Source organism: Podarcis muralis, chromosome 7, assembly GCF_964188315.1.
Source record: "Podarcis muralis chromosome 7, rPodMur119.hap1.1, whole genome shotgun sequence".
Classification (NCBI taxonomy): Eukaryota; Metazoa; Chordata; class Lepidosauria; order Squamata; family Lacertidae; genus Podarcis; species Podarcis muralis.
The window spans coordinates 4,009,412-4,030,733 of record NC_135661.1 but is presented as its reverse complement, the minus strand read 5'-3'; the positions used below and the strand labels follow the sequence as shown (position 1 = coordinate 4,030,733).

Below are 21,322 nucleotides of genomic sequence, written 5' to 3'. Positions count from 1 at the left end.
GTAGAAAAATAGCACATCAAGAAGTGGCTTTTATTATGTGCTCTCTCTCTCTCTTTCTCTCTCTCTCTCTCTGATGTACTACTTTACTAATTGCAGGGAGGCCCGATTTGTTTTGTCTTTACACAGGGAAAGTTTAAGAAACACATTGAACTGACTCTGCTTAGTCTGCCAACTCATTCTGCAGCATGTGCAGACTGGACTTTCCTGTGTACCTCTGTCGTAGAGCCCCTGCTTCCAAGGCATGAAATGCCTGTACTTCTAAACTAGGGGCATAGCTCAGTGGTACAGGACCTGCTTTTCATGCAGAAGGTAAGCTCCCAAGTCGATTCACCAGCATCTCTGGCATGGAGGTAGCAGATGCTGCTGTTTGTAGATGCCCACTGCAGTGGTCCCAACTCCACCTGCTGTGGAAAGGACCACGCTTGCTTCCAGGAGCAGCTGCAGAGACAAAATCTCCTCTGCAAGAAAGGCTTTCCTTCTAAACGGCCTCTCTTGGCTTAGGGGAATGCAGATGTCAGTTCTGGTTTGCCACTTTCCCCATCATGTCACCTGCTAATCACAGCGGCAGAGGACACAGGAACGAAAAGGATTTGAGTTCCATGACGCAGGCACAGGAAATCCAGGTTTCTTGAACCAGATTAATGGCCAGCTTAAGATGAAAGAGCTAAGAAGGGCATTCAAAATCTGGAAAGAGACTCTGGTCACTGCCAACCTGTTTATTGAGCATTCATCCTGATTTGCTTCCACAAATCTGTGGGGAGGTTGTACAATGTATGCTGTTTAGGGAGCAATCATTCTGATTTGTTTGTGGGGAGATGTCACATCTATACCTTCCAGTGTATGTCCCCAACACTTTTCTTAGCACAAAAATCTATGGCTGCAGGGAGTGGGTTTGCTGCGCAAGAAATCCAACTCAACTGCAGTTGCACAACCTGAACTTGTTGGTGCGCAGGAGAAGCCCACCCACAAAAGAGCAAGGGTCTGAAACAGCCTCATCATTTTGGAAAGTTCCTTTTGCCAGCATTCGCCAACTTGACTTATGCAGTCACCTACAGAGAACATGTTTAGCACAGAGCCTGCCTGGGTGATCCCAGGTTCTAGTAAAGCGAGAGAGGGATGGGCGACTTCTTTCTAAGCACCACGAATAAATGCCAAATCACAGAGGGATGGCTTATTCAGACTTTCTCTTGTGCTGTGTTTCTAGGCACAGGTCTGTGCTTTAAAGCTCCCTGTCAGAGCACTTTGTTTGTTTTGCCTCTGTGCTTTCCCTGTGAAAACCCACTCTTTGCAATTCTATGAAATGACAATCCCTGAGCCACTCTGGAAACTTTTGGGCTGGAAGAGTGGGATATGAAAGATTTAAATCTCTCTCTCTCTCTCTATGTCACCCCTTGCTTGCATTGTTTCTCAACTAAACAGCCACAAATGTACCCTTTCCTCACAGACAAGTCAGAACCCTGGAATTGTAGAGTTGGAAGGGACCCCGTTAATGCAAGAATCTCAACACATGGCCCACCATCCAATGCAAAACCATACTGGACCTTGCTTAGCTAGCAGCTTTATTGCTGCACCACTAGGGAGGTCATAATAGTGGCACCATAAGGTAAGGAGAGTAGTTCAGCAGAGGTGACAGGATCATAGCAGGTACAGAGGATTTTGCCTTCTGCCTTGCCCGAGGGCTTCCTTGCAGAAGGGGCATAGATAACTCAGGGGTCCATCTAGCTTGTTATTGTCTACATACTTGGGTCACCAGCTGCTTTTGGACAATTCCCATCATCCCTGACCAATGGTCTTCTAGCTAGGGATGATGGGAGTTGCAGTCCAAAAACAGGCTGGAGACCCACGTTTGGGAAGCACTGGTAGCAGCTTCCCAGGGTTGCAGGCAGGAGCCACTTCCCAGCTGCACCAGGGTATGGCAGGGGTTTAACCTGGAGCAGATGCTGTTATCACTGAGCTGGGATCCTTCCCTCTGGACCCAGCCAGCTTCACCTCTCAGAGAGGAGGAGAAAGGCAAAGCCACACAGATGCTTCCCATGCTTTCTCCTCCCCTCTGCCATAGCTGCTCACTCCCTGGGTTAAGGTAGGTAAAGAGGCACCAAAAGCAAGGAGGAGAAGCAAGGGAGGAGGCTTCTGAGATTGGCAGTGTGGCCCCTGCTTGGTACTAACCGCTGGCACCAGTGCTTGCAGCAAGCAGGGGAAGGGCTCAGCACCCCTTTCTCGGCCACTGCTCCTTTGCCTACACCACTTTCCTGCCCCCCACTTTCTCAGAAGACACAGGTTGTAACACAGAGACCTGCTGCCATCACACCCGGTTTGTGGGCTTTCAGCTGCACTTCCAGCCACTGGGTCTCAAATCCAGCCAGGGTCACATGGAGAGCAAGGCACACCTTCCCAGGACGGCTTAGAAGCACCTCCTAAACTAAAGCATTGCTCACTTCAAGGGAAAAGGAGTTGGGTTGCAGTCGCCAGACCGGCAGCATCACTCAGGGTCTACACAGGAACAATATTTAATGAACAATTTGACATTTACATCAGCATTGTGCAGCACAAGATCCTATGCACATTTACTCCTGATGTCAGTCCTGCCAAAGGGACTTACTCTCCGGTAGGTGCATGTAGGGTTGGAGATATTAGACGTGCAAAGCTCTTCACGTGCATAATCCTTACAACCACCCGGTCAGGTAGGTCAGTACCTTTATTGCAATATGGGGAGTCAGGGTTGTCTGTGTGTGAGAGAGAGAGGCAGACAGAAGTCAGGGGCAAAGAATCTCTGGACCAGGGCCAAAACATGGCCTTCCCAGCCTCTCATTCTGACCTTCAGGATTCTCTGCAGGTCAGAACCCCTCTCCCCACCCACTTTTGGCCGTCTTTGAGGGTTGTTGCCTGGCTGGAATGTGTCCTTGAACTTGCTTGATATTATTAATAATAATTTATTAAATTTACATTCCCTCCTTGCTCCCAAAGGAGCCCAGGGCAGCAATGACAATGGATGGACAACAGAGGGGGTTGTATGAGGGTATGTAGAAATTGGGACATTTTGTTGCACTTCTGGCCCCAGACACCAATGGCATGTAGACCCTGGAAAGTTCCCTGGAAGGGAATGAGGTCCTTGTGCAGGAAAAAGCTCCCCCACCCCTGATCTAAGAATGGCCTGCAGGGCGAAGAACCAAGATGGTGCTATGACGGTCCTAGGCAGTTTTTCTAATCCATGCTGATGAAGCCAGGCAAGCCTCCTCCCAGATAACCGTCCATTTCCCATCTGCAGTGGAATAATTGGGAGAGCCTGCTTTCTCCTTGACCTGCACCTCCGATTTGGCCAGCTTCTGGCCGTCAAAGTCTCTCTGGTGCAGCCAACCCCAATTCTGCCATGAACCTCAAGAGCTTATGGCTTGGTTGCAAATGAAGATCAAATTGCACACTGCCAAAGTATAGACTCGGCATGTGGCATTGGCCACAGAACAGTCTTTGCAAGAGCCGCCAGGAGAGCAATGGGTCAGAGTCGTGATCTGGAGCTCAGCCGAGAGAGCTCAATCCAAAGCATCCCTACCAGTAGGCTTGGTCATCGGAGCGCCTCCAGGTGTGCAAGCGAGAGAGGACCAGAGCGGCAGCACGAGAGGTGCCCAGGGGCTCGCCAGCCGTGAAGGTGCCCTTTGCCAGACGGGAGAGTGCATTGGGAGGGGAAGGACCCATTACGGGGCGGATTCTGTAATTCTTCCCGTGGTTGTTGTCCCAATAGACTTTCTGGCCACAGTGGAAGGAAACACAGAACTCAATATTCCCGCAAGGAGCTGGTGCCTTTGGTAGGGCCACCTCAAAGGAGAAGACATCCGTGTCGGTGAGGCCGTATGTGTTGGGCATGTACTGGCAACAGACATCGCGGAAGCTCCTCCATGAATCAAAGGTGATGCGGATGTACACTTTCTTCTCAAAGCTGATGTTTCTGACTTTGATGGTCCCTGAAAGGGACTTCTCCTGGATCACACAGTTCTCCAGAGACACACAGCTGCTTTGCAAGCGGTTGCGAAAGGCTAAATAATCAGCAGAAGGTTGGGGAAAATCCAGCATGTATTTTTTCGTCTCAGGACGGGAGCCACGTAGCTTGTTCCGAAAGTTGGTCAGGTGAGACAGAGCTTGGTGCAAATCACACAGGTCCTCCTCAATCTTGGAGAAGATCCGGACAGCCGTGAGTGAAAAGCCCTTCATATCGGCAAAGACCACCTTCTTCTTTTTCTTGCCACGGCAACCCTTGATGGCGTCTCGCCTCTCGCCTTCCAGGCAGTTGTTCAGGCAAGGGCGCAAAGGCTGGTGCCCAAGACCCTCCCGCAGCTCCTCGTAGGAATCCAGCAGCTTGCGAATGGGAGGGGTGTGGCTCAGGCAAAGCCTCATGGCCCGATCAACGGAGGTGGCTCGGGGCACCATCGCCCGCGTGCTGAACACCTGGAAAAGGCTGGAAGCCGGAGAGGGAGTTAGGGACTCACGTGGAAGCACCTAGCCAGGATCAGAGACAGCACAAGTCTTGGCGTGACTTATTCCCCCTCAACATAGAGATTATTAATATACATATTCGGGGTGGATAACTCCACACAGATGATGTAGTAGACAATGTGAGCATTCATTTCACTCCCAATACCTGTGATTGGAGGCTGGTGCATGCACACAAAAGCCTTCAGGCAGATATACAAGTACCAAAATAGCAGAAAGGCAAGTTTGCAACCACTCAGGGCCCCTTCCAGACATTTGTTGTTGTTGATTTGCAGCTTTCTTCTGCAAGATGCCACTGATGCAATAATAGCACATCAATGGTGGATTTATACTGGACTGTCCACACATCATTCAGCTTTATTATCTGTTCTGCAATTCTTCCGCAGTGTTATCACATTCTAGTTGTCTGGAAGGGCACTCTTGTACTACAGCAGAACAAAAGGACAACAAACAACAACAACCCTCTGGATATTTGTGGTATGTAAAGTTACAGGTTTTCAGTAGGAAGTTACCCCTGTTAGATTTTTTTAGGTGGAGATGTCAAGGATTGAACCTTGAATCTTTGGCATGTCAAGCTGGCACTCAACCACTCAGATACTTTCCTATTTTGGCTATATCCCTGTGTTTCGTCCCAGAAGATCAGGGCTGCCTCACGCTGTTTTATCTATGTGATAGATGCCAGCCCAAGGCCAACCAGGGAGCGGGGATTTGAACCTGGGTTTTGCCAGCAGGGATCACACCAAGGCACCAGTGTGACTGCAGCTGATAAAGTTAAGCCTACTTGCACCATGGCTAAAGATCACAACAAAATCAATGGTCAGTCTCTAAGGCTGCACACACAACACCTGTTTAAAGCACACCCACACCCAAATCCTGATAAATGTAGTTTACCTTCCACAGAGCTGTAATTCCCAGCACCCTCAACAAATACAGTTCCCAGGATTGCTTGGGGTGGGTGCTTTAACTTAATGGTGTGCATGCAGCCAAAGAAGGGGAACCCAGTGCTATCTGTCTTCAAAGGGCTACTTCTCTTGTGCCTTTAGCAGATTCTTGATGCCCAGAACTCAGAAAAGGCTCTTTGCAGCACAGAGACAAGCATGACTCCCTGCTAAAATCTACACTGCAAGTCCCCTTAAAAGACACAGGGTGCAATGTTCCATGGAGAAGTTGGTGACCCCATCACCAATCCTACCACCTCCTCCCCTTATAAGGAGCAAATGCTTTTTTATTGAATTCCGCTCCCGACCTGGATGGTCAGACCGGCAACATTTTCACCTCGGAAAGCAACAGGGCTCTTCCCAAGAAAACCTGGAGGGGGTCCCTCCAACAGGCCTCCAGCATTTGAGCGTTGCCCATTCTCCCCTCTTGCCGGCTCAACCCCCAATTTACACTCAAGTAGAAAGACAGTCCCGTGACCCAGAGGAAGCTGCCTTATACTGAGATGATTACTTAATTTATTCAGTTAATTCGATTTATACCATAAAGTGCTATTAATATCAGTGTAGCCAATCTGGCTCAGCAGCCTCAGTTCCAGCCTTCACCAACCTGGCGCCCTCCAGATGTTTCAGACTGTTATTAGGATAGTTAATAGTACTACATTTATTTATATCCCACCCCCCTGGGTCAGCCCAGAGGCGTCTCCCAGAAAGGCTTCCCTCTCCACTCCAGGGCTCGGTTCCAGACCTAACGGGAGCTGCCAGGATCTGAACTGGAGCTTTCCCGCCTGCTGCTGCCAAGCAGGCATCCCCCTCGAAGCGTTAGGAAGGGAAAAGTTGCCTCCATGGGAACCCAGTTATGGGCAGAGCTCCAGGGGAGAGGCAGCAGCGCCTGAAAAAGCGGCGCGCCCCAGACTGCTCCCCTTTCCCCCTTCCTTTGCGCGCGTGTCCCGTTCCCACGACACTCACTCTCCGCAGCTCATCGCGCCGCCTGCAGCCACGGTCCCGGGTCGTGGGCTCGAGGCGCTCCCGAAATGAAGGAAGGAAGAAATGAATGAAGACGCTGGAAAGGGAGGAGTGACCACGCCCCCACCGCTCTGGCCACGCCCCTCCACCTGACCCAACTCTGCCACGTGCGCCTGGATGGGCGGGGAGGAGGAGCAGCGGAGGCCCCTTGTGAGCATTGCCCAGCGCGACCCAAAGCGGCTTACAACCAACCAGACAGGTAACAGACAACCCACAACGTGGTTTGCATGCAAAAGCAAACCCCAGAGCACGTGCAGAGTGCATTTCCATAAGCAGCGAGGAACTTGCAGCTAAGGCTCCAAATCGTGGGCTGGGGAGGGAGAGGCTCTGCTCCCGAAGGCCATGGTTCTCACTCACCAATACATTTCCAAAGGGGCAGGCTGGTTTCGCAGCAAAAAACACAGACGGACAGCTAGCCAAGGAGCAGTGCCACAAATACAAGCAAGTTTATGATGGCAAAAGCGTCCGCGGGCCAGAATCTGCAGGGGATGCCAGTTGGACTAGACTAGAGCGTCAGAGTAGCACCTGGGAGATCCCCCCTCTTGGCCACAAAGGTCACCATGTGGCCTCTGGCCAGCCACTGCCTCTCAGTCTAACCGGCCTCACTGGATTGCAGTGGGGATTAAACAAAGAGAACAGGGGATGCCACCCTGGAGAAAAAGCTGGGGTGTACATGTGATAAACACAACAAACAGCTCCCTTTCCACCTCAGTTTCCCCTAGCTGTAAAATGGGAGACAGTGCAAAAACAGGGCATGGCCTTTCGTGTGCTTTATATTTTCATATGAAATTAAGTAGCAGGAGGCAGCCCATGGCCAGCAGTTTGCTTTGCTGTGATAAGTGTAGGAAGTTGTGGGCTGTTTAAAAGATCTGGAGTGGGCGGGGGGTGAACTTTAAGGCAACGGCTGCAAAGAGCCACAGAGGGGTGCAAGCTCAGAATTCACCTGCAAAGTTTTCCTCCACCCTTTGCCTCACATGCAAAAAAGTGGCAACCTTATTTGGAAACTGAGTCACAGGGTCAGTGACCCTTTATCAGGCCAGGGAGTCTATTTGCCCATAGGCAACCTCCTGCGGCCCCATGCCAACAGGTGTAAGCTCCCACCTTGCTGCAGCAGACATACCAGCGGTGCAAAAATGAGGTTTGTGGCACCAATGCCCATTTCTCCATCCTGGCAGGAAAGTGGCAGTTCAAGGACACTTCTCAGCTGGGCAAATGCCTTTGAGGGTGTGGAGCAGGGCTAGAGTGAGGCATGGCCTGGGGATTGTCCTGAGGGCCAGGCAGACCCCCTGGAGGGCTGCATTTGGGGCCCAGGCCCCCACCCCCTTAGTATGAAGCATTGCATTGCCAAAGCCTGGAAAAGAGGGGGACACCTTTGTTTAGGAAATTTTATATACTGCTTGGGATGTACAGGGTAGTATTTCTGGTGGGGGACACATCCTGCTACTTCAGCAGTAGTTTGCCCACCTTTGGTTCCCACCCTGCACTTAGCTCTCACCTGTGGCTCCTAGAAGCTGTCGTGTCAGAAGGGGACAGCAGCCACCTGGCTAAACCAGGTGAGGGGATCTGATGGGATTGAGCAGATGAGACCAAGGACTCAGCTATACAGCTGCAAACAAAACGTTTTAAGTGCAATATACTATGAGACACTAGATGGCGATAATGAGCCTTACAGAAAATTCAATGTATTTTCAAAAATGCTTTAAAAAAAAAAGCATTTTCATAATGTTTTTATATGTGCAGATTCCACCCACGAGTGGGTCCAGCAGGCAAGAAGGCAGTTTTTGCAAGTGCTGCAGAGGGAAGTGAAGGGCAGATGGAGCTCATCCCATCGCCCAGCTGTGAGTGGTGAAGGCTGCTCCCTGCAAGGCCCTTTCCACCTGGCCTGGGGGTGGGGCCCAGACTCACCAGCCCCACTGAAGAGGCTCCTCATGAGGCCAGAGGAACATCACTATGCCTGGCAACAAATCCCACTTTTTGGATTCTTCTGCCCCATCTTTTTGTGTCTGCCAAACAGCCGTGTCATGCTTATACAGTGGTGCCCCGCAAGACGAATGCCTCCCAAGACGAAAAACCCGCTAGACGAAAGGGTTTTCCGTTTTTGAGTTGCTTCGCAAGATGAATTTCCATATCGTCTTGCGATTTTTTTCCGCTCCCCCCTTTTTTCTAAGCCACTAAGCCGCTAATAGCCTTTTAGCCGCTAAGCCGCTAATAGCGCTAATCCGCTAATAGGGTTGCTTCGCAAGACGAAAAAACCGCTAGACGAAGAGACTCGCGGAACGGATTATTTTCGTCTTGCGAGGCACCACTGTATTTTATTCTCTTGTTAACTATGCTGTTTTAAATGTGCATTTCATATTTGACTTCACTTAGCAATGTTTTCTTTTGAAATGGTTAAGGTTTTGTTTTTTGTTAACTTTGTGTTAAATATGTATTCTGTAGTTGACCTGCTTTGTAATGTTTTCTTTTGAAATCTTTGAGATGGTATATTGGTTTCCTGTTAATTGTGTTGCTTTGACTGTGTACTTTATATTTGACTTTCTTCAGAAATATTTGATTATGCATTGTTTTATTGATGTTTAATATGCTGTAAACCACTTTGAGATTTTTCTTAAAAACATAAAGTGGTATAGAAATGAAATAATAAGAATAATAATCTAGAAGGAAAACTCTGGGCCGAAACCTCTGCTGCTTTGTGGGACATCTTTGGGAGCAGAGTCCCTCAGATGGGGACGTTTGATGGCACCTTCTACGCCTTCTTACAGCAACTCCTACTTAATATATGTAATATTATACAGTCATGCCTCATGTTGCATCTGCTTCAGGTTACGTCTTTTCAAGTTGCATCCCGTGGCAACCCAGAAGTACCGGAACAGTTACTTTCGGGTTTTGCTGCTTGTGCATGCGCAGAAACGCTAAATCGCGCAGCACTTCTGGATGCGAACGCTTTGAGTTGCGGACGTGCCTCCGGGACGGATTATGTCCACAACTCGAGGTTCCACTGTATTTAATATATATAATATTAAAATCAACGATAAGCTAAAAACTCAAAAAACAAAAAAACATAGTGGCATTCTGCATACCTGGGTAGGCTTGTCTGAACAAAGTTGTTACTTGCAGGTGCCAAAAAGTTTTAGACAGACGGTGCTGTCCTGGTGTCAATAGGCAGGGCATTCTGGAGTGCGGGTGCTGCCACACGAAAAGAGATCTTTCTTACAAATGCAAAAGGGGTATTTGGGCTGCTGTAACAGTGTCAGGGCTGCAGATCCAAGTGGCCAAGGGGGTGTTCTGTGGGGTAAGGAGATCATGCAGGTGAACCAGTGCCAACTTGTTAAGGGCCGCATATACTAATAGTGGCACCTTGAACGTGCAACAGCAAATCAGCTGTTTTTCGAGAAAGGGCCCTACTTCTGTGGTAGAGCTCATGTCTTGGATGCAGGTCCTGGGCTCCATTCATAGCCACTTCAAGCAGAGCTGGGAGTCCCACATTCAAAATGCCAGACAGTGCAAACAATATTGATCTAGATGAGCCAGTGCCCCGACTCTGTGGAAGGTCACTTGCTATGCTCAAGGGACTTTGCTGGCCTCCAGCAGACCTTGGACTGGAAGAGCAAGGCCCCCACTTCCTCTAATTAGCCTCGTGCTGCTGGCTAATCCTCCAGGCAAGCAGCCTTGACGTGAACACAGGAGACAAAGCTGCTAAAAACAGCGGCTGGCCATGCGCCACCCTCTCCCAAGTGTCCACCTGGACAGTGACCGGCAAACGCTGGGTCAGAGGGATTCCCGATGCCCCGTGAAAGTCCAGGGGAAACCACTCCACAGAATTCCCTGCGCTGTCCCCTTTGCAGCAGCCATTCCTTCCCCACACGCTAACCAAGCCGACCACCAAGGAAGCCAATTGCCCAAAGGCTTCCGCTGCCTCGAACTTCTTGCTGCGTCCTCACTTGACCCCACGGCAACATCAGAAGCAAGGGCACCCGAAGGTGTTTTGTGGGAAGGACCCACAGCTGAGCAGTGTGGCACCTACTTTGCCACAGTTTAAGTTCTGAAACCCAAGAAAGCTGCTGCCAGTCAGTGTAGACAATACTGAGGTAGATGGACTGAGTAATGCACCTTCCTATGTTCCTACAATCAGGTGAGTATTATTATCATTAATTAAATTTGTATATATACCATCCCTTATCCAAAGATCACAGGACACTTCACAAGATAAAAATACAAAATGAGAACACAAAAAGACCGTTGATCTAGCTCAGTATTGCCTCCACTGACTGGAACCAAGTGGCTTAGAAAGAGGGCAGGCACTGAACGGAGGGCAAGAACAGCGCCCCTACGGACACCTCCCCAACCAGGAATCTGCTTCCAGGACCTCTGTGTGCCAAGCAACTGCTCTGCCCCTGACCTATGGCCCTTACCAACACCCAGTGCGAGGGCAGCGCTGATGCATTAGGGTTAGGGGTGGATGGAGAACACCCTTGAAAGAGGTGGAAACAATGGACCCTCCTGGAACAAGCTGCTCTGCTTTAATGTCCTCAAAAGTTGTTTCTGGCCCTGCAAGAAGCGACTGGTGTTTTCTGACGTCACCCAGGGAGCTACTGCAGAAGTCAAGCTGAAAAGGAAGGGATGCTGGGCCCAGTCATCGCCTTGGAGGAGGCACACCTGGCAGGCACAGTTCTCTCAGCTTCTGCAGGAACTGGGCAGCAATGCCCAGAACAGATCCAGTGAAACATTGCCATCTTCTGGAGATGCAACAGAACAGCAGCTGTGCCTCTTTTTGAAGCCAGACCGCCTAGGAAGTCAAGCTTCCCCACCTCCAAAATCCTCTTTCCAGGGATAACAGCCCTTCTTTCCTGTCTGCTGGGGACATTCCCCCTGACATGATCTCAAGTTGCTATTTTAGCTTTATCAAGAGTCCTCCAGATGCCAGCAAGCCAAAGGAGGTGAATTACCAGGAACTAGACAGAGATGGTCACCAGGCAGTCCTTTTGATGTGGGATAAATATTCGCTTCAGCATTTGCAAGGATGTCCAAGCATCTGCATGCTGCTTAGATGAGCTGAACTGCCCCGGAAGCCACCAGGGGAGCAATGGTTTGGTATCTGATCAGATGCTGAGAGTCTTCATCCAGGTCAATCACATATTCTCTGAAAGAGACAGACCATAATAAGGTTAGGTAAGGTTGCAATCCTATGTACACTTACTTTTGAGCATAGTAGGAATTTCTTCCTAATTAGAGATATGTTGGATTGATTTGCATGCTAGTTACTAGGAATTTATTAAACTCAACTAGGGCAGTGTTTCCCAACCGGTGTTCCGCGGCACAGTAGTGTGCCGCGAGATGTTGCCTGGTGTGCTGCTCCGGCGGCTCCTCTGCGGCGGCGGCTACAGCGGCAACCTCGGGCGGCTCCTGAGGCGGCGAAGGCGGCCCAGCGGCCGGAGGCGAAGACGGTTGCGGCTGCTCCCGACGCTCACCAGCGGCCTCCTCTTCCTCGCCGCTGCTGCTTCGCGGCTTCTCCTCCTCCGCCTCCTCCTTCTCCTCGCCGCCGCCTTTTTCGGGCTCCGGCTCCTTCTTCCCCTCAGGCTCCTCCGCGGAAGGCCCGTCCGGCAGCTCGGCCTCCGAGTCGCCGCTGCTGCTGCCGCCGCCTCTTTCTCCTCCGCTACCGCCGCCGGGCTCTCCTCCTCCTCCTCCGGGCCCCTCGTCCTGGGCGGGCAGAGCGGCGGGGGTCTCGGCGGCCGCCGGGCTCTCCTGGGTCTCCTGCATGGGGGGCTACGCGGCCTTCCCGCTCGCCTCACACACGCGGCACACGAACAGGCAAGGCGGCGCGCTGGGCCGAAAAGGGGGAGGGAGGGGGCACAGAGCGCGCAGGCGCGCGCACAGGGGAGGCGCCCTCTCGCCGGGCTATGTGCGCGAGAGCGGACCCGGCGGCGAGTCTCGCGAGAGGGGCAGGGACCAACTCGGCAGACGAGAGGGGGAAGGAACGGATTCCAAAACCGGTGTCTTGCCGCGTTGTATATGTTAATTTCCTATGTTAATGGGCTAGGACAGGGTTTGCGATCGGTTAACGCCCAGTTATGCTTTCCCCCTAGGAATTAGGCGTTTCGGTCTTGAGGTACGCTCGCTTCACACCCCACTTGGAGGTTCCCCGGCAAGGGGGAGGGAAAAAAATTGAAAGTTACACTTTCGTGCGTCCCTCCCGGCGTGACGCTGCGCGCTGACGTCACGGGGCTGTAATGGTGGTGTGCCTCGAGATTTTTTTCATCAAACAAGTGTGCCTTTGCCAAAAAAAAGGTTGGGAAACACTGAACTAGGGCACTAATTTCCATCTCCTCTCTCTCTGAGGTCACTGTGAAAATATATTTTCAAATGTCAAAGATCTGCAAATATTTACACACACTTACAACAGGGTGGAGAACCCATGTCGCTTTGTATATTGTTGGCCTCCGACTGCCATCCTGTAAGCCTGGCCAAGGATCAGGTGGGAACTGTAGGTCAACATCTAGAGAGCCACAGGTTCCCCAGCCTCTCTCAAAAACCGCCAAGCCTTTCCAAGCGGAAGGACTGGAAGCCTCACAAATCAGGCTTAACACCCACGACATATTTAAAGAAATCCATTTCCATTGCCATTCAGATACACACGGCCCCTGGCAGTGGAGGAAAAACAGAGACAGCCGCTGTGGCCAGAAGCCCTTGAGAGATGGGTGAATACAGAATAAGGCTCATTCATTTTCAAGGCCATCCAGGTTTGTGGCCCTTGCTTCATATTGCAGCAGCAAGTTCCACATTTTCACTATTTGCCGTGTAACGAAGGAAGCAGGGGAGCAACGGCCAAACCCTACTGGGCTGCTCCTGAGAAAGCTGACCATCTGTTGTTTTTACCCTGCTTTTCTGTCCATGGACATACAAAGCAGTTTGCAATTCTCAAATCAACTATAACAAAACCCTGAAACATAAACAGCCATCCTTGTTTAGAAAATAACATTTAAGACAGCAGCTGATGGAAGCCAACCAAGCACCTTTAGTGGTTTAGCTCAGTCTCAGTGCACAAAGCCCAAGAAGTCGCTACAATCCTGCCTGTTGTGTAAGCCGCTAGAGGTTTCAAAAAGGCAAAGGGACATGCCGAATATCAGCCGCAAGGAAGCAAAGAGACACACCCAGCAAGCAGGTGCAAAGGCTTCTCTTTTTCAGAAGTTGTGCACCTTGTTGGAGGCTCCTTGGGAACAACGGCTTGAACAGGAGTTTGTCCTGCTGGGTGGACAGGAGTAGCAGCCTTAAACATCTGGAAAGCACCAGGCTGGGAAAGGCTGGTGGAGGGAACTTCTCTGGGGAGATCGTTTGGATGCTGGTGTTTGGGCTCATCCCTTCCTTTTTGGGGTACTGATAAGCTCAGCAAGCTCCATTCTTGGGGAGTCTCTTTCCTACCTCTGCTCATCAGTCTCTGGTTCCACCAGGATATTCTCCTGTCTCTCTTTCACCCGCAGGAATACGAAGGAATCCAGATTCGGTTTGGGTACTGTAAGGAAACACAAAGAGAGGGAAAGGCTTCTCCATAAAAACTGTCTGCAATGCAAAGCACTCCTCCAAGGGGAGACTGTCACTCCATCATCTGGGAGTGAGACAGATTGACTTCTCTGGAGACTTCAAGGAGCGTGACTAACAAGTACAGCACCATCCAGAGCGGGGACTGGGAAACGGAGTATCAGAATGACGGAATATTGGGGCAGATCTTGATGAATTGCTTTACAGTGCAACCAAAAAGCCTTATATCCAAAAGCCTTATAAATTCCTGACAGATGCTTTGAAAAGTAATCACATCCCAAATAGATGGGAATTCCCGGAAGGGGTATCTTTTACGTATAAAGGTAAGAAACAAAGGTGCAGAGATACATCAGAAGTGGAGAAATTCTGGAGAAAGTCTAAAAAACAACTAGGAGAAGCGGAGCCCTTGACAGGAGAAGGGGAGGAAACTCCCTAGGATACAGGTGAAAAATAAGAAGAGATACAAAAGCAACAAGAGTCATAATTCAATAATTAGAAATAATAAAATTATAACATAAATCAGAATGGCAGATTCAAAAGTATAAATATGACATTGATATGAGAACAGAACAATAAGAATATGATTTAAAGATACCAAAAAGTTGAGAAAAGAGTAGAAGAAGCAGGAGAAGATATTATGTTAAAATAAACCAGAAGAGGAAGTTGAGGGAAGTCGTATGGGGGGAGGGGGAAACGGGGGAATGATATTATTGTTATATAATGTGACATTTTGATGTTTAAAAATGTATAACCCAATAATTTTTTTAAAGGAATTTTAACTTTCTTTAAAATAGTGGATAACTTTAATTTGATTGGTATTTGGAGATTTAAACACCCACTGGAGAGAGAATTTACATTTTTCTCAGAACTGTATTGGTCTAGCGGAAGAATTGACTCAGTATGGCTCTCTAGAGAATTATCAAGACAAACCAAAAAGACAGAGATACAACCAAGAACACTTCCAGACCATAATTCACTAATACTCGGATTAAAAGGAGAAAAAGATTGCCTGTTTAGATGGAGATTAAATGAAGGACTTTTAGATAATCAAAATGTTTTACAAAAAGCAGAAAAAGTCCTGAGGGATTATTCTGAATTAAATTTAAATCAAGAAACAGATATAAAGATGGTCTGGGATGCCAATAAAGCTGTAATGAGAGGCTATTTTATCCAACAAAATGCCTACCAGAAAAAGATTAGAGAAGGGAAATACTGGAAGAATTGATTAAAAATAAGAAACGGTTTAAAAAAACTGGGAAAGAATCAATAAAACAAATAATAAAAACGTTACAATATTCAATGATAATAAATCAGGAGATAGAGTAGAAAATAAAAAGGATGAAACAGAAAAATTTTGAATATGGCAACAAGCCAGGTAAGTTACTGGCATGGCAGTTAAGGTAAAAACAGGGCGCAAATTTAATAAACAAATTAAATATAGAGGGGAAAGTAACAGACAATCTGAAAGATAAGATTGCAATTTGTAAGGTATTATACAGATCTATACAGAGCAGGTACTGAAAATAAAGAGAAAATTGAAGAATATTTAAGCAAAATAAATTACCAAAAATTGCAAAAGAAAAAAATGATTTTTTAAAATGCGCCAGTAATGGTGCTGGAGGTGCAAGATGCAGTTAAATAAGCTAAAATAGGTAAAATGCTAGGATCAGACGGATTGTCAGCAAAGTATTATAAAAAAATTACAAGACTTTCTGGTACAACTGCTTGCAGATGTAATGAATGAGATTTTAAATATTGGGAAAGTACCAGAGTCTTGGAAAGAGGCCTATACAGTGGTACCTCGGGTTACAGACGCTTCAGGTTACAGACTCCGCTAACCCAGAAATAGTACCTCGGGTTAAGAACTTTGCTTCAGGATGAGAACAGAAATCGCGCGGCAATGGGAAGCCCCATTAGCTAAAGTGGTACCTCAGGTTAAGAACAGTTTCAGGTTAAAAACGGACCTCCGGAATGAATTAAGTTCTTAACCCGAGATACTACTGTATTACTTTGATTCCAATGCACGATACGGATGTACTTTTAGTCAAAAATTACAGGCCAATTTCTCGATTAAATAATGATTACAAATTATTTGCCAATATACTTGCAAACTGAATGAAAAGGGTTAACGGATTTAATTCATATTGATCAGGCCGGTTTCTTACCAGGCTGCCAGATGAAGGACAACATAAGGAATATAATTGACATTATAGAATATCTGGATGGCAGGAATGAAAAACAAGTAGCATTAATGTTTATAGATGCAGAGAAGGCCTTTGATAATATTTCATGGACTTTTAAGAAGAAGACAATAGAAATGATGAACTTTGGGGAGGCATTCAGCAGAGGTATTGAAGCAATTTACTCAGATCAACAGGCTATGCTGATTGTGAATAATGTGATAACTGAAAAATGCAAAATAACAAAGGGAACAAGGTAAGGGTGTCCCCTGTCACCGTTATTGTTTATTTTAGTGTTAGAAACCCTGGCGAGAAACCTAAGATTTGATGAGACAATAAGAGGTAGGAAGAAAAGCATATAAACTAAAAGCTTTTGCAGATGACCTTGTGATTACTGTAGAAGATCCCAAGAGCAGTATACCAAAGGTTTTGGAGAGGATCCTGGAATTTGATCAGGTATCAGGTTTCAAATTAAATAAAAATAAGCTCTTGGTGAAAAACATGACAGGGCAATATAAAAAGGACTTACAACAAACTACGGATTTAAATATAGCTAAAAAAGCTAAGTATTTAGGTGTATGGTATACAGCGAAGAATATAAATATATATAAATACAATTGTGTAAATATTTGGAAAGAAATAAAGAGGAACCTAGAGATTTGGGAAAGGATGCATTTATCTTTTTGGGGAAGAATATCACTGATAAAAATGAATGTTTTGTCAAGAATGTTATTTCTATTTCATCCAATACCTGCGATCAGCGGTGCAGGACACTTCAAGGAATGGCAAAAATATCTTTCCAGATTTATATGGCAGGGGAAGAAACCAAGGAAAAAATATAAACTGTTAAGAGACACTAAGGAAAGACTGGGCTTCGCCCTGCCAGATTTAAAATTATATTATGAAGCGTCCTTATCTGTTGGTTCAGGAATGGATAATTTTGAAAAATGCAGGTATTTTAGACTTAGGGCAAGATAACAGATTTGGATGGCATGTATATTTATGGTATGAAAAAGCAAAGGTACATAAAGGACCGCATGGAGACCATGTGGTAACTTCCAGACGTTGCTCTGATCCCCAACTCCCCACCCACCCAGTCCAGCTTGGTCAGTGGTCAGTGATGGTGGGACCTGGAGCCCCACAACAGCTGGAGCGCATCACGTTGCCAACCCTGTAAGCCCCTCAGAACAAGGACCTGCCTCTTAACTTCTGCAAAGCCACGTGGTGGGGAGTATTTGGATGGCCCACTGCCAAGTCCAGCCTTGCTTACCAGACTTCAGGAGATCCACCTTCTGCAGGTTGGGAGGCATGTGCTTCAAGGCCACATTTCTGAGATGAGCCTCGATGTTTGCCATGTACCTGCAAGAAAGTCACAGTCGTGGGCTTTTCCTGGGAAAGGGAGAAGCGCCAGAGCGGCACAAGCATGCAGCCATCCCAAGAACAAGGAGCAGCCAAGAAGCAGGGGGTCTCCTCCTTCTGCCCCTCCCAAACTCTGTGAGGGGAGGGAATCTCCAAACAACTCTCAGCTCCCTTAACCTATGGCTTGGGGGAAGCCATGACTGTTTAAAGAGGCATTGCAGCAGCTTAAAGGTGTGGTGCAAAGGGGGGGGGGAGCCTCTTGTGCCCGTGTAGAACTCAGCAGGGAGGAGTCTGGGGACCAAGTGAGAATTAGCTGGCCCCATCCGCCGTCGGCCCAGTCCCAACTCTTACCAGCCACCATAATGCTTTTACCTGGCTGGATCTGCGGCAATGTGTACCTGGACTGAGAGACATGGGTATGGGGTGTGTAGAAAGCTTTGGCTTTTGTACGGTTGGATTCTGCCAATGGTATTCACATGAGCTGTGGGCTGTACCAGCAACATTTGTTGCTGGTACAGCCCACCACTGGAAGGTCATCCCTGAGGGAATGTGGCCCCCTCCCCCTGCCACTATAGAGCATGCTGTTGTTAAAGGCACAGGAGCCGGCCAGCCTTTCTTTCTGATCAGTTGGCAACCCTAGTTTTGTGTTTGTATGTTAAGTTTTTGGCAGCTAGTCCAGGCCACCTGGAAGATGCACAATGCAACTGAAATTAAGAACACAGAAATGAGGGGCGAGAGCCACCCGTTGCTTTCACCTTCCTGCCTCCCCATGGCCCACTCACTCACTCTTTGGCAAAGGCAAACTCTTCCGGTGATAGGAGGGCTGGCTCCCCCTCTGCCCGAGTCTTCTCCTTCTCCAGGACATGGGGAAAGTATTTCTCAATCTGCAAGCGGAAATAAGTGGCGTAAGAACTGCTAAGCGGGCTACATGCTGCAACAGACTTCGACATGGCAATAATAGAGAAAGGAACCTGGGACCTCTTGCAAGCAAGGCCTACTCTCTGCCCATGAGCTCTGCCCCTCATTTTATTGCTACTGCTGTACACACACACGATTCCTCTTCTGAGGACCAGCAAAGGTTTCCAAATATTCTTCAAAGGCTATCCCGTGCATAACATATTGCAGCAGTTGATCAGAGGTTACCAAGGCTAGCCCTCCACAGCCCTTTAGCCTCCCTGCACACTCCCTCTGGAAGGGAGGCTGGAAGCACTTGCCAATTCTGGCTGAAAATATGGGAGATCATTCTCTACCTTACTAAGCTGTACAACAGGTAGCAGAAGACACACCAAGAAAGTTGATGTGACATGTGACCTCTGCATGGAAATCACGCTCACAGCGACTCACCGATTTAGAGCAGAGAGCAGCACCTCTAAGCAAAACGCTGCTGGCCCTTACCTTCCGTAGGCGGCAGCGCAGGTAGCTGCTGAGGATGTAACGGATCCTCTCGACCTCCATGCGGTGAATGCTGACCTTGAGATCACCTCTCTCGGCCCGTTTCAGATTCGCCTCCTGTCACACACACAAAACCAGAAGTTCTGCACCGAGGAAGAAGGAACAGTCGGCCAAACCCTTTCGTCTGCGCAGCTGCGACATTTGCTCCCATGGAAGGACGCAGGGGGAGAAATTGATGCCCAGCCTCCAGCTGTTCCCATTCCTTGGTCACACCACAGTGTGATGCAGTGTGCCTCCTTCAAAGTAAGACACAGACTCCCTAACATGGGGATAGTGAATCAAGACATTCACCCTTAAGGAAGGGCAGCTAACCCATAGCCTGAAGGTTATGTACAGTCCCTCTAAGGTTATGTACTGGCCCCCATGAGACCTCCTGTAATGCGTCAATTACAAAAAGATTTTTTAAAAATAGCTCTTATGGGCCTTCCCACTGTGAGGCCATAGAAATTTTGTGCTGACCCCGTGCAATTTTTAAAAAAAGTAATACAGGCGGCCACCGTTCCTGGCCCCCTGTGCGTCGGCGGAGTATGCAATTGGCCACTCACCTTGCCCCTGTTCTGCCCTCTTCTACCCACATGCTGGCAGTTGTGTGCCAACTGGATGCATGCAAAATTGTCGCCGCCTGCAATTACTTTTTTAAAAAACAAACAAACCCGATTGCTTCCATAGGTTCCTCACTATGACGAGAAATGTTTCTGGTGCTGTACACCTACCCACCCACCCACCTAACTTTCCCGTTTGAAAAACTTATGCAAGCATGAGACATACATCTCTCTCTATGCATAAAGTAAATTATTCCTTTATACAGGAACCCGATGCCCACCAAAAGGTCATTGTAGCCCCCCAATATCTGTCCATTTTAAAGGGCCTTTTTTTTTTTTTTTGCTGACCATTCCCATGCCTCCTGCTCTGATTCTGCAATGCCAAAGGAATTTACCGGCCTTATACAGACTCTAACCATTGACGCATACTGCCTCGTTCTGTATTGTGTCCAGTGACTGACAATGGCTCTCCAGGGTTTCAGACAGGGAATACTACCTGTGCTGCCTTTGAGGACTGAACCTGGGACCAGACTCTGCATGCAAAGAAGATGCTCTGACTTAGGGCTACAGCCTTTCCCCACAATGTAATGGGGGTGTCTTTTAGATTGACCAAAGTCAATTTTACATGTGGCCCCCAGAAGGCTGGCTGCCTGCCTGCGGGTCCATGTGGCCTCGGCCCTCAAAGGGTTAGCCACGCCTGCCTTAAGCGTTCATCTGGGCATGGCTTTTTCCAAACAAACAGAGTTAAGGTCCCTCCCATCCGCCCCACATATTACCATGTGCTCCAGTTGCTCGACCACACAGTCCACCACTTCAGACTTGCTCTCCAGCAGCTCAGGGGAAAACTTCTCATTCATCCAGGCCTGGAGAGCAGAAACAGCCAATGGGCATTGCGGTGGTGGTACCAATTCTCCCAGCCTCCTTTATAACACCTTACAAGACTGCGGCGCAAATTTGCATATGGTTATCTATGCACGCAGATGCAAATTTAAGTCATGCTTTTCAATGGATTTGTGGGAGAGGCTGGGGGTGTCGTTGGTTCCCTCTGCTTTTGTTCTTGTTTCTCCTTCTGTCTTTCGGGGTTTTATCTTGTGTTTTTGAGCTGTGAACCACCCTGAGGTCTCTGGATATAGAACTTTAGCAAATAACCACAAGTAACATATGCTATATAAGCTCACGGACATGGTTTTATCTAAACCACTTTGCGGGTTTTGTTGCTTTAGTAGCATACCAGCAATGAGCGTTTCGGGTGCATCACCACTGGGCGCCCCGCCGGCCCCGCACTCAGCGGCTCTGGCCCCTGGAAATCTCGCGAAAGGACGGGGCTCCCGCGGAGGCGCCCGCTTGGCCGCGGAAATCCAGGCCGCCCTTGGCCAGGGGCTCCCCGCTCGGGCCGAGGCCCCGCCGCCCCGCCGGGAATGCGGCCTCGGCGGCGCCCGGGCCCCCGCAGGCCCCTCGCGGGCAAAGCCAGCCCGCCCCCCCCCCCCCGGGACCCAGGCGCCCGCGCCTCTCCCACCTGCTCCAGGCTCCGGAGCAGCTCCGCCGGGGTCAGCAGCACCTCCTCGCCCGAGTCCGCCATGGCGCCGCGCGGGAAAAGCCGGAGCGCCCCGCCCCGGACCAAGAGGCCTCTTCAAGGCGCCGCCGCCGCCGCCCGGCCTTTCCTCCCGGCAGCGGGACCCCGAGCCTGCCGGGCGAGCGCGGAGATTCAAGGGCCGCCCAAGAAACGTTGACACATGAATGACTCAGTTAATTAATTCACCGGCAGATAAGAAGACGAGAGCCTGGACAGAGGATGGCTTGCTTCACGGGATCA

General features: G+C 48.9%; 2 protein-coding genes and 1 long non-coding RNA gene across 4 annotated transcripts; 1 reads left to right on the top strand and 2 right to left on the bottom strand.

Moving 5' to 3' along the window:
* Window positions 1-2,491: 2,491 nt before the first annotated feature.
* Window positions 2,492-8,186, bottom strand: LOC114602835 (protein phosphatase 1 regulatory subunit 3C-B-like). Its single transcript, XM_028741522.2, has 2 exons — window positions 6,387-8,186; window positions 2,492-4,447 (listed from the first exon to the last, which is right to left on the bottom strand). The coding sequence occupies exons 1-2, from the start codon at window positions 6,599-6,601 to the stop codon at window positions 3,544-3,546; spliced, it is 1,119 nt and encodes a 372-aa protein (XP_028597355.2). The 5' UTR covers window positions 6,602-8,186; the 3' UTR covers window positions 2,492-3,543.
* On the top strand, window positions 6,556-8,927 carry LOC144328350 (uncharacterized). Its single transcript, XR_013393530.1, has 2 exons — window positions 6,556-6,642; window positions 8,184-8,927. It is a non-coding gene; the product is annotated as an uncharacterized LOC144328350 (long non-coding RNA).
* A 2,014-nt stretch (window positions 8,928-10,941) lies between these two features.
* On the bottom strand, window positions 10,942-21,192 carry GINS4 (GINS complex subunit 4). 2 transcript variants are annotated; one of them, XM_077931042.1, is made up of 7 exons: window positions 21,026-21,191; window positions 20,286-20,372; window positions 18,911-19,024; window positions 18,302-18,399; window positions 17,427-17,515; window positions 13,860-13,950; window positions 10,942-11,583 (listed from the first exon to the last, which is right to left on the bottom strand). In XM_077931042.1, exons 1-7 carry the CDS (start codon window positions 21,086-21,088, stop codon window positions 11,487-11,489), a joined length of 639 nt encoding a protein of 212 aa, XP_077787168.1. In that variant the 5' UTR covers window positions 21,089-21,191; the 3' UTR covers window positions 10,942-11,486. The 2 variants fall into 2 exon arrangements, with proteins under 2 accessions (XP_077787168.1, XP_077787169.1); XM_077931043.1 differs by lacking the exon at window positions 20,286-20,372 and having other exon boundaries at window positions 21,026-21,192.
* Window positions 21,193-21,322: the final 130 nt, after the last annotated feature.

Coding starts and splice junctions, on each gene's coding strand:
- GINS4 (XM_077931042.1), bottom strand. CDS start 21,088: ATGGCGGACTCGGGCGAGGAGGTGCTGCTGACCCCGGCGGAGCTGCTC. Junction 20,373..21,025: donor TGCTCCGGAGCCTGGAGCAG/GTGGGAGAGGCG, acceptor TCTGCTCTCCAG/GCCTGGATGAATGAGAAGTT. Junction 17,516..18,301: donor GAGTTTGCCTTTGCCAAAGA/GTGAGTGAGTGG, acceptor ACTTTCTTGCAG/GTACATGGCAAACATCGAGG.
- LOC114602835 (XM_028741522.2), bottom strand. CDS start 6,601: ATGCTCACAAGGGGCCTCCGCTGCTCCTCCTCCCCGCCCATCCAGGCG. Junction 4,448..6,386: donor GGCGCGATGAGCTGCGGAGA/GTGAGTGTCGTG, acceptor TCCGGCTTCCAG/CCTTTTCCAGGTGTTCAGCA.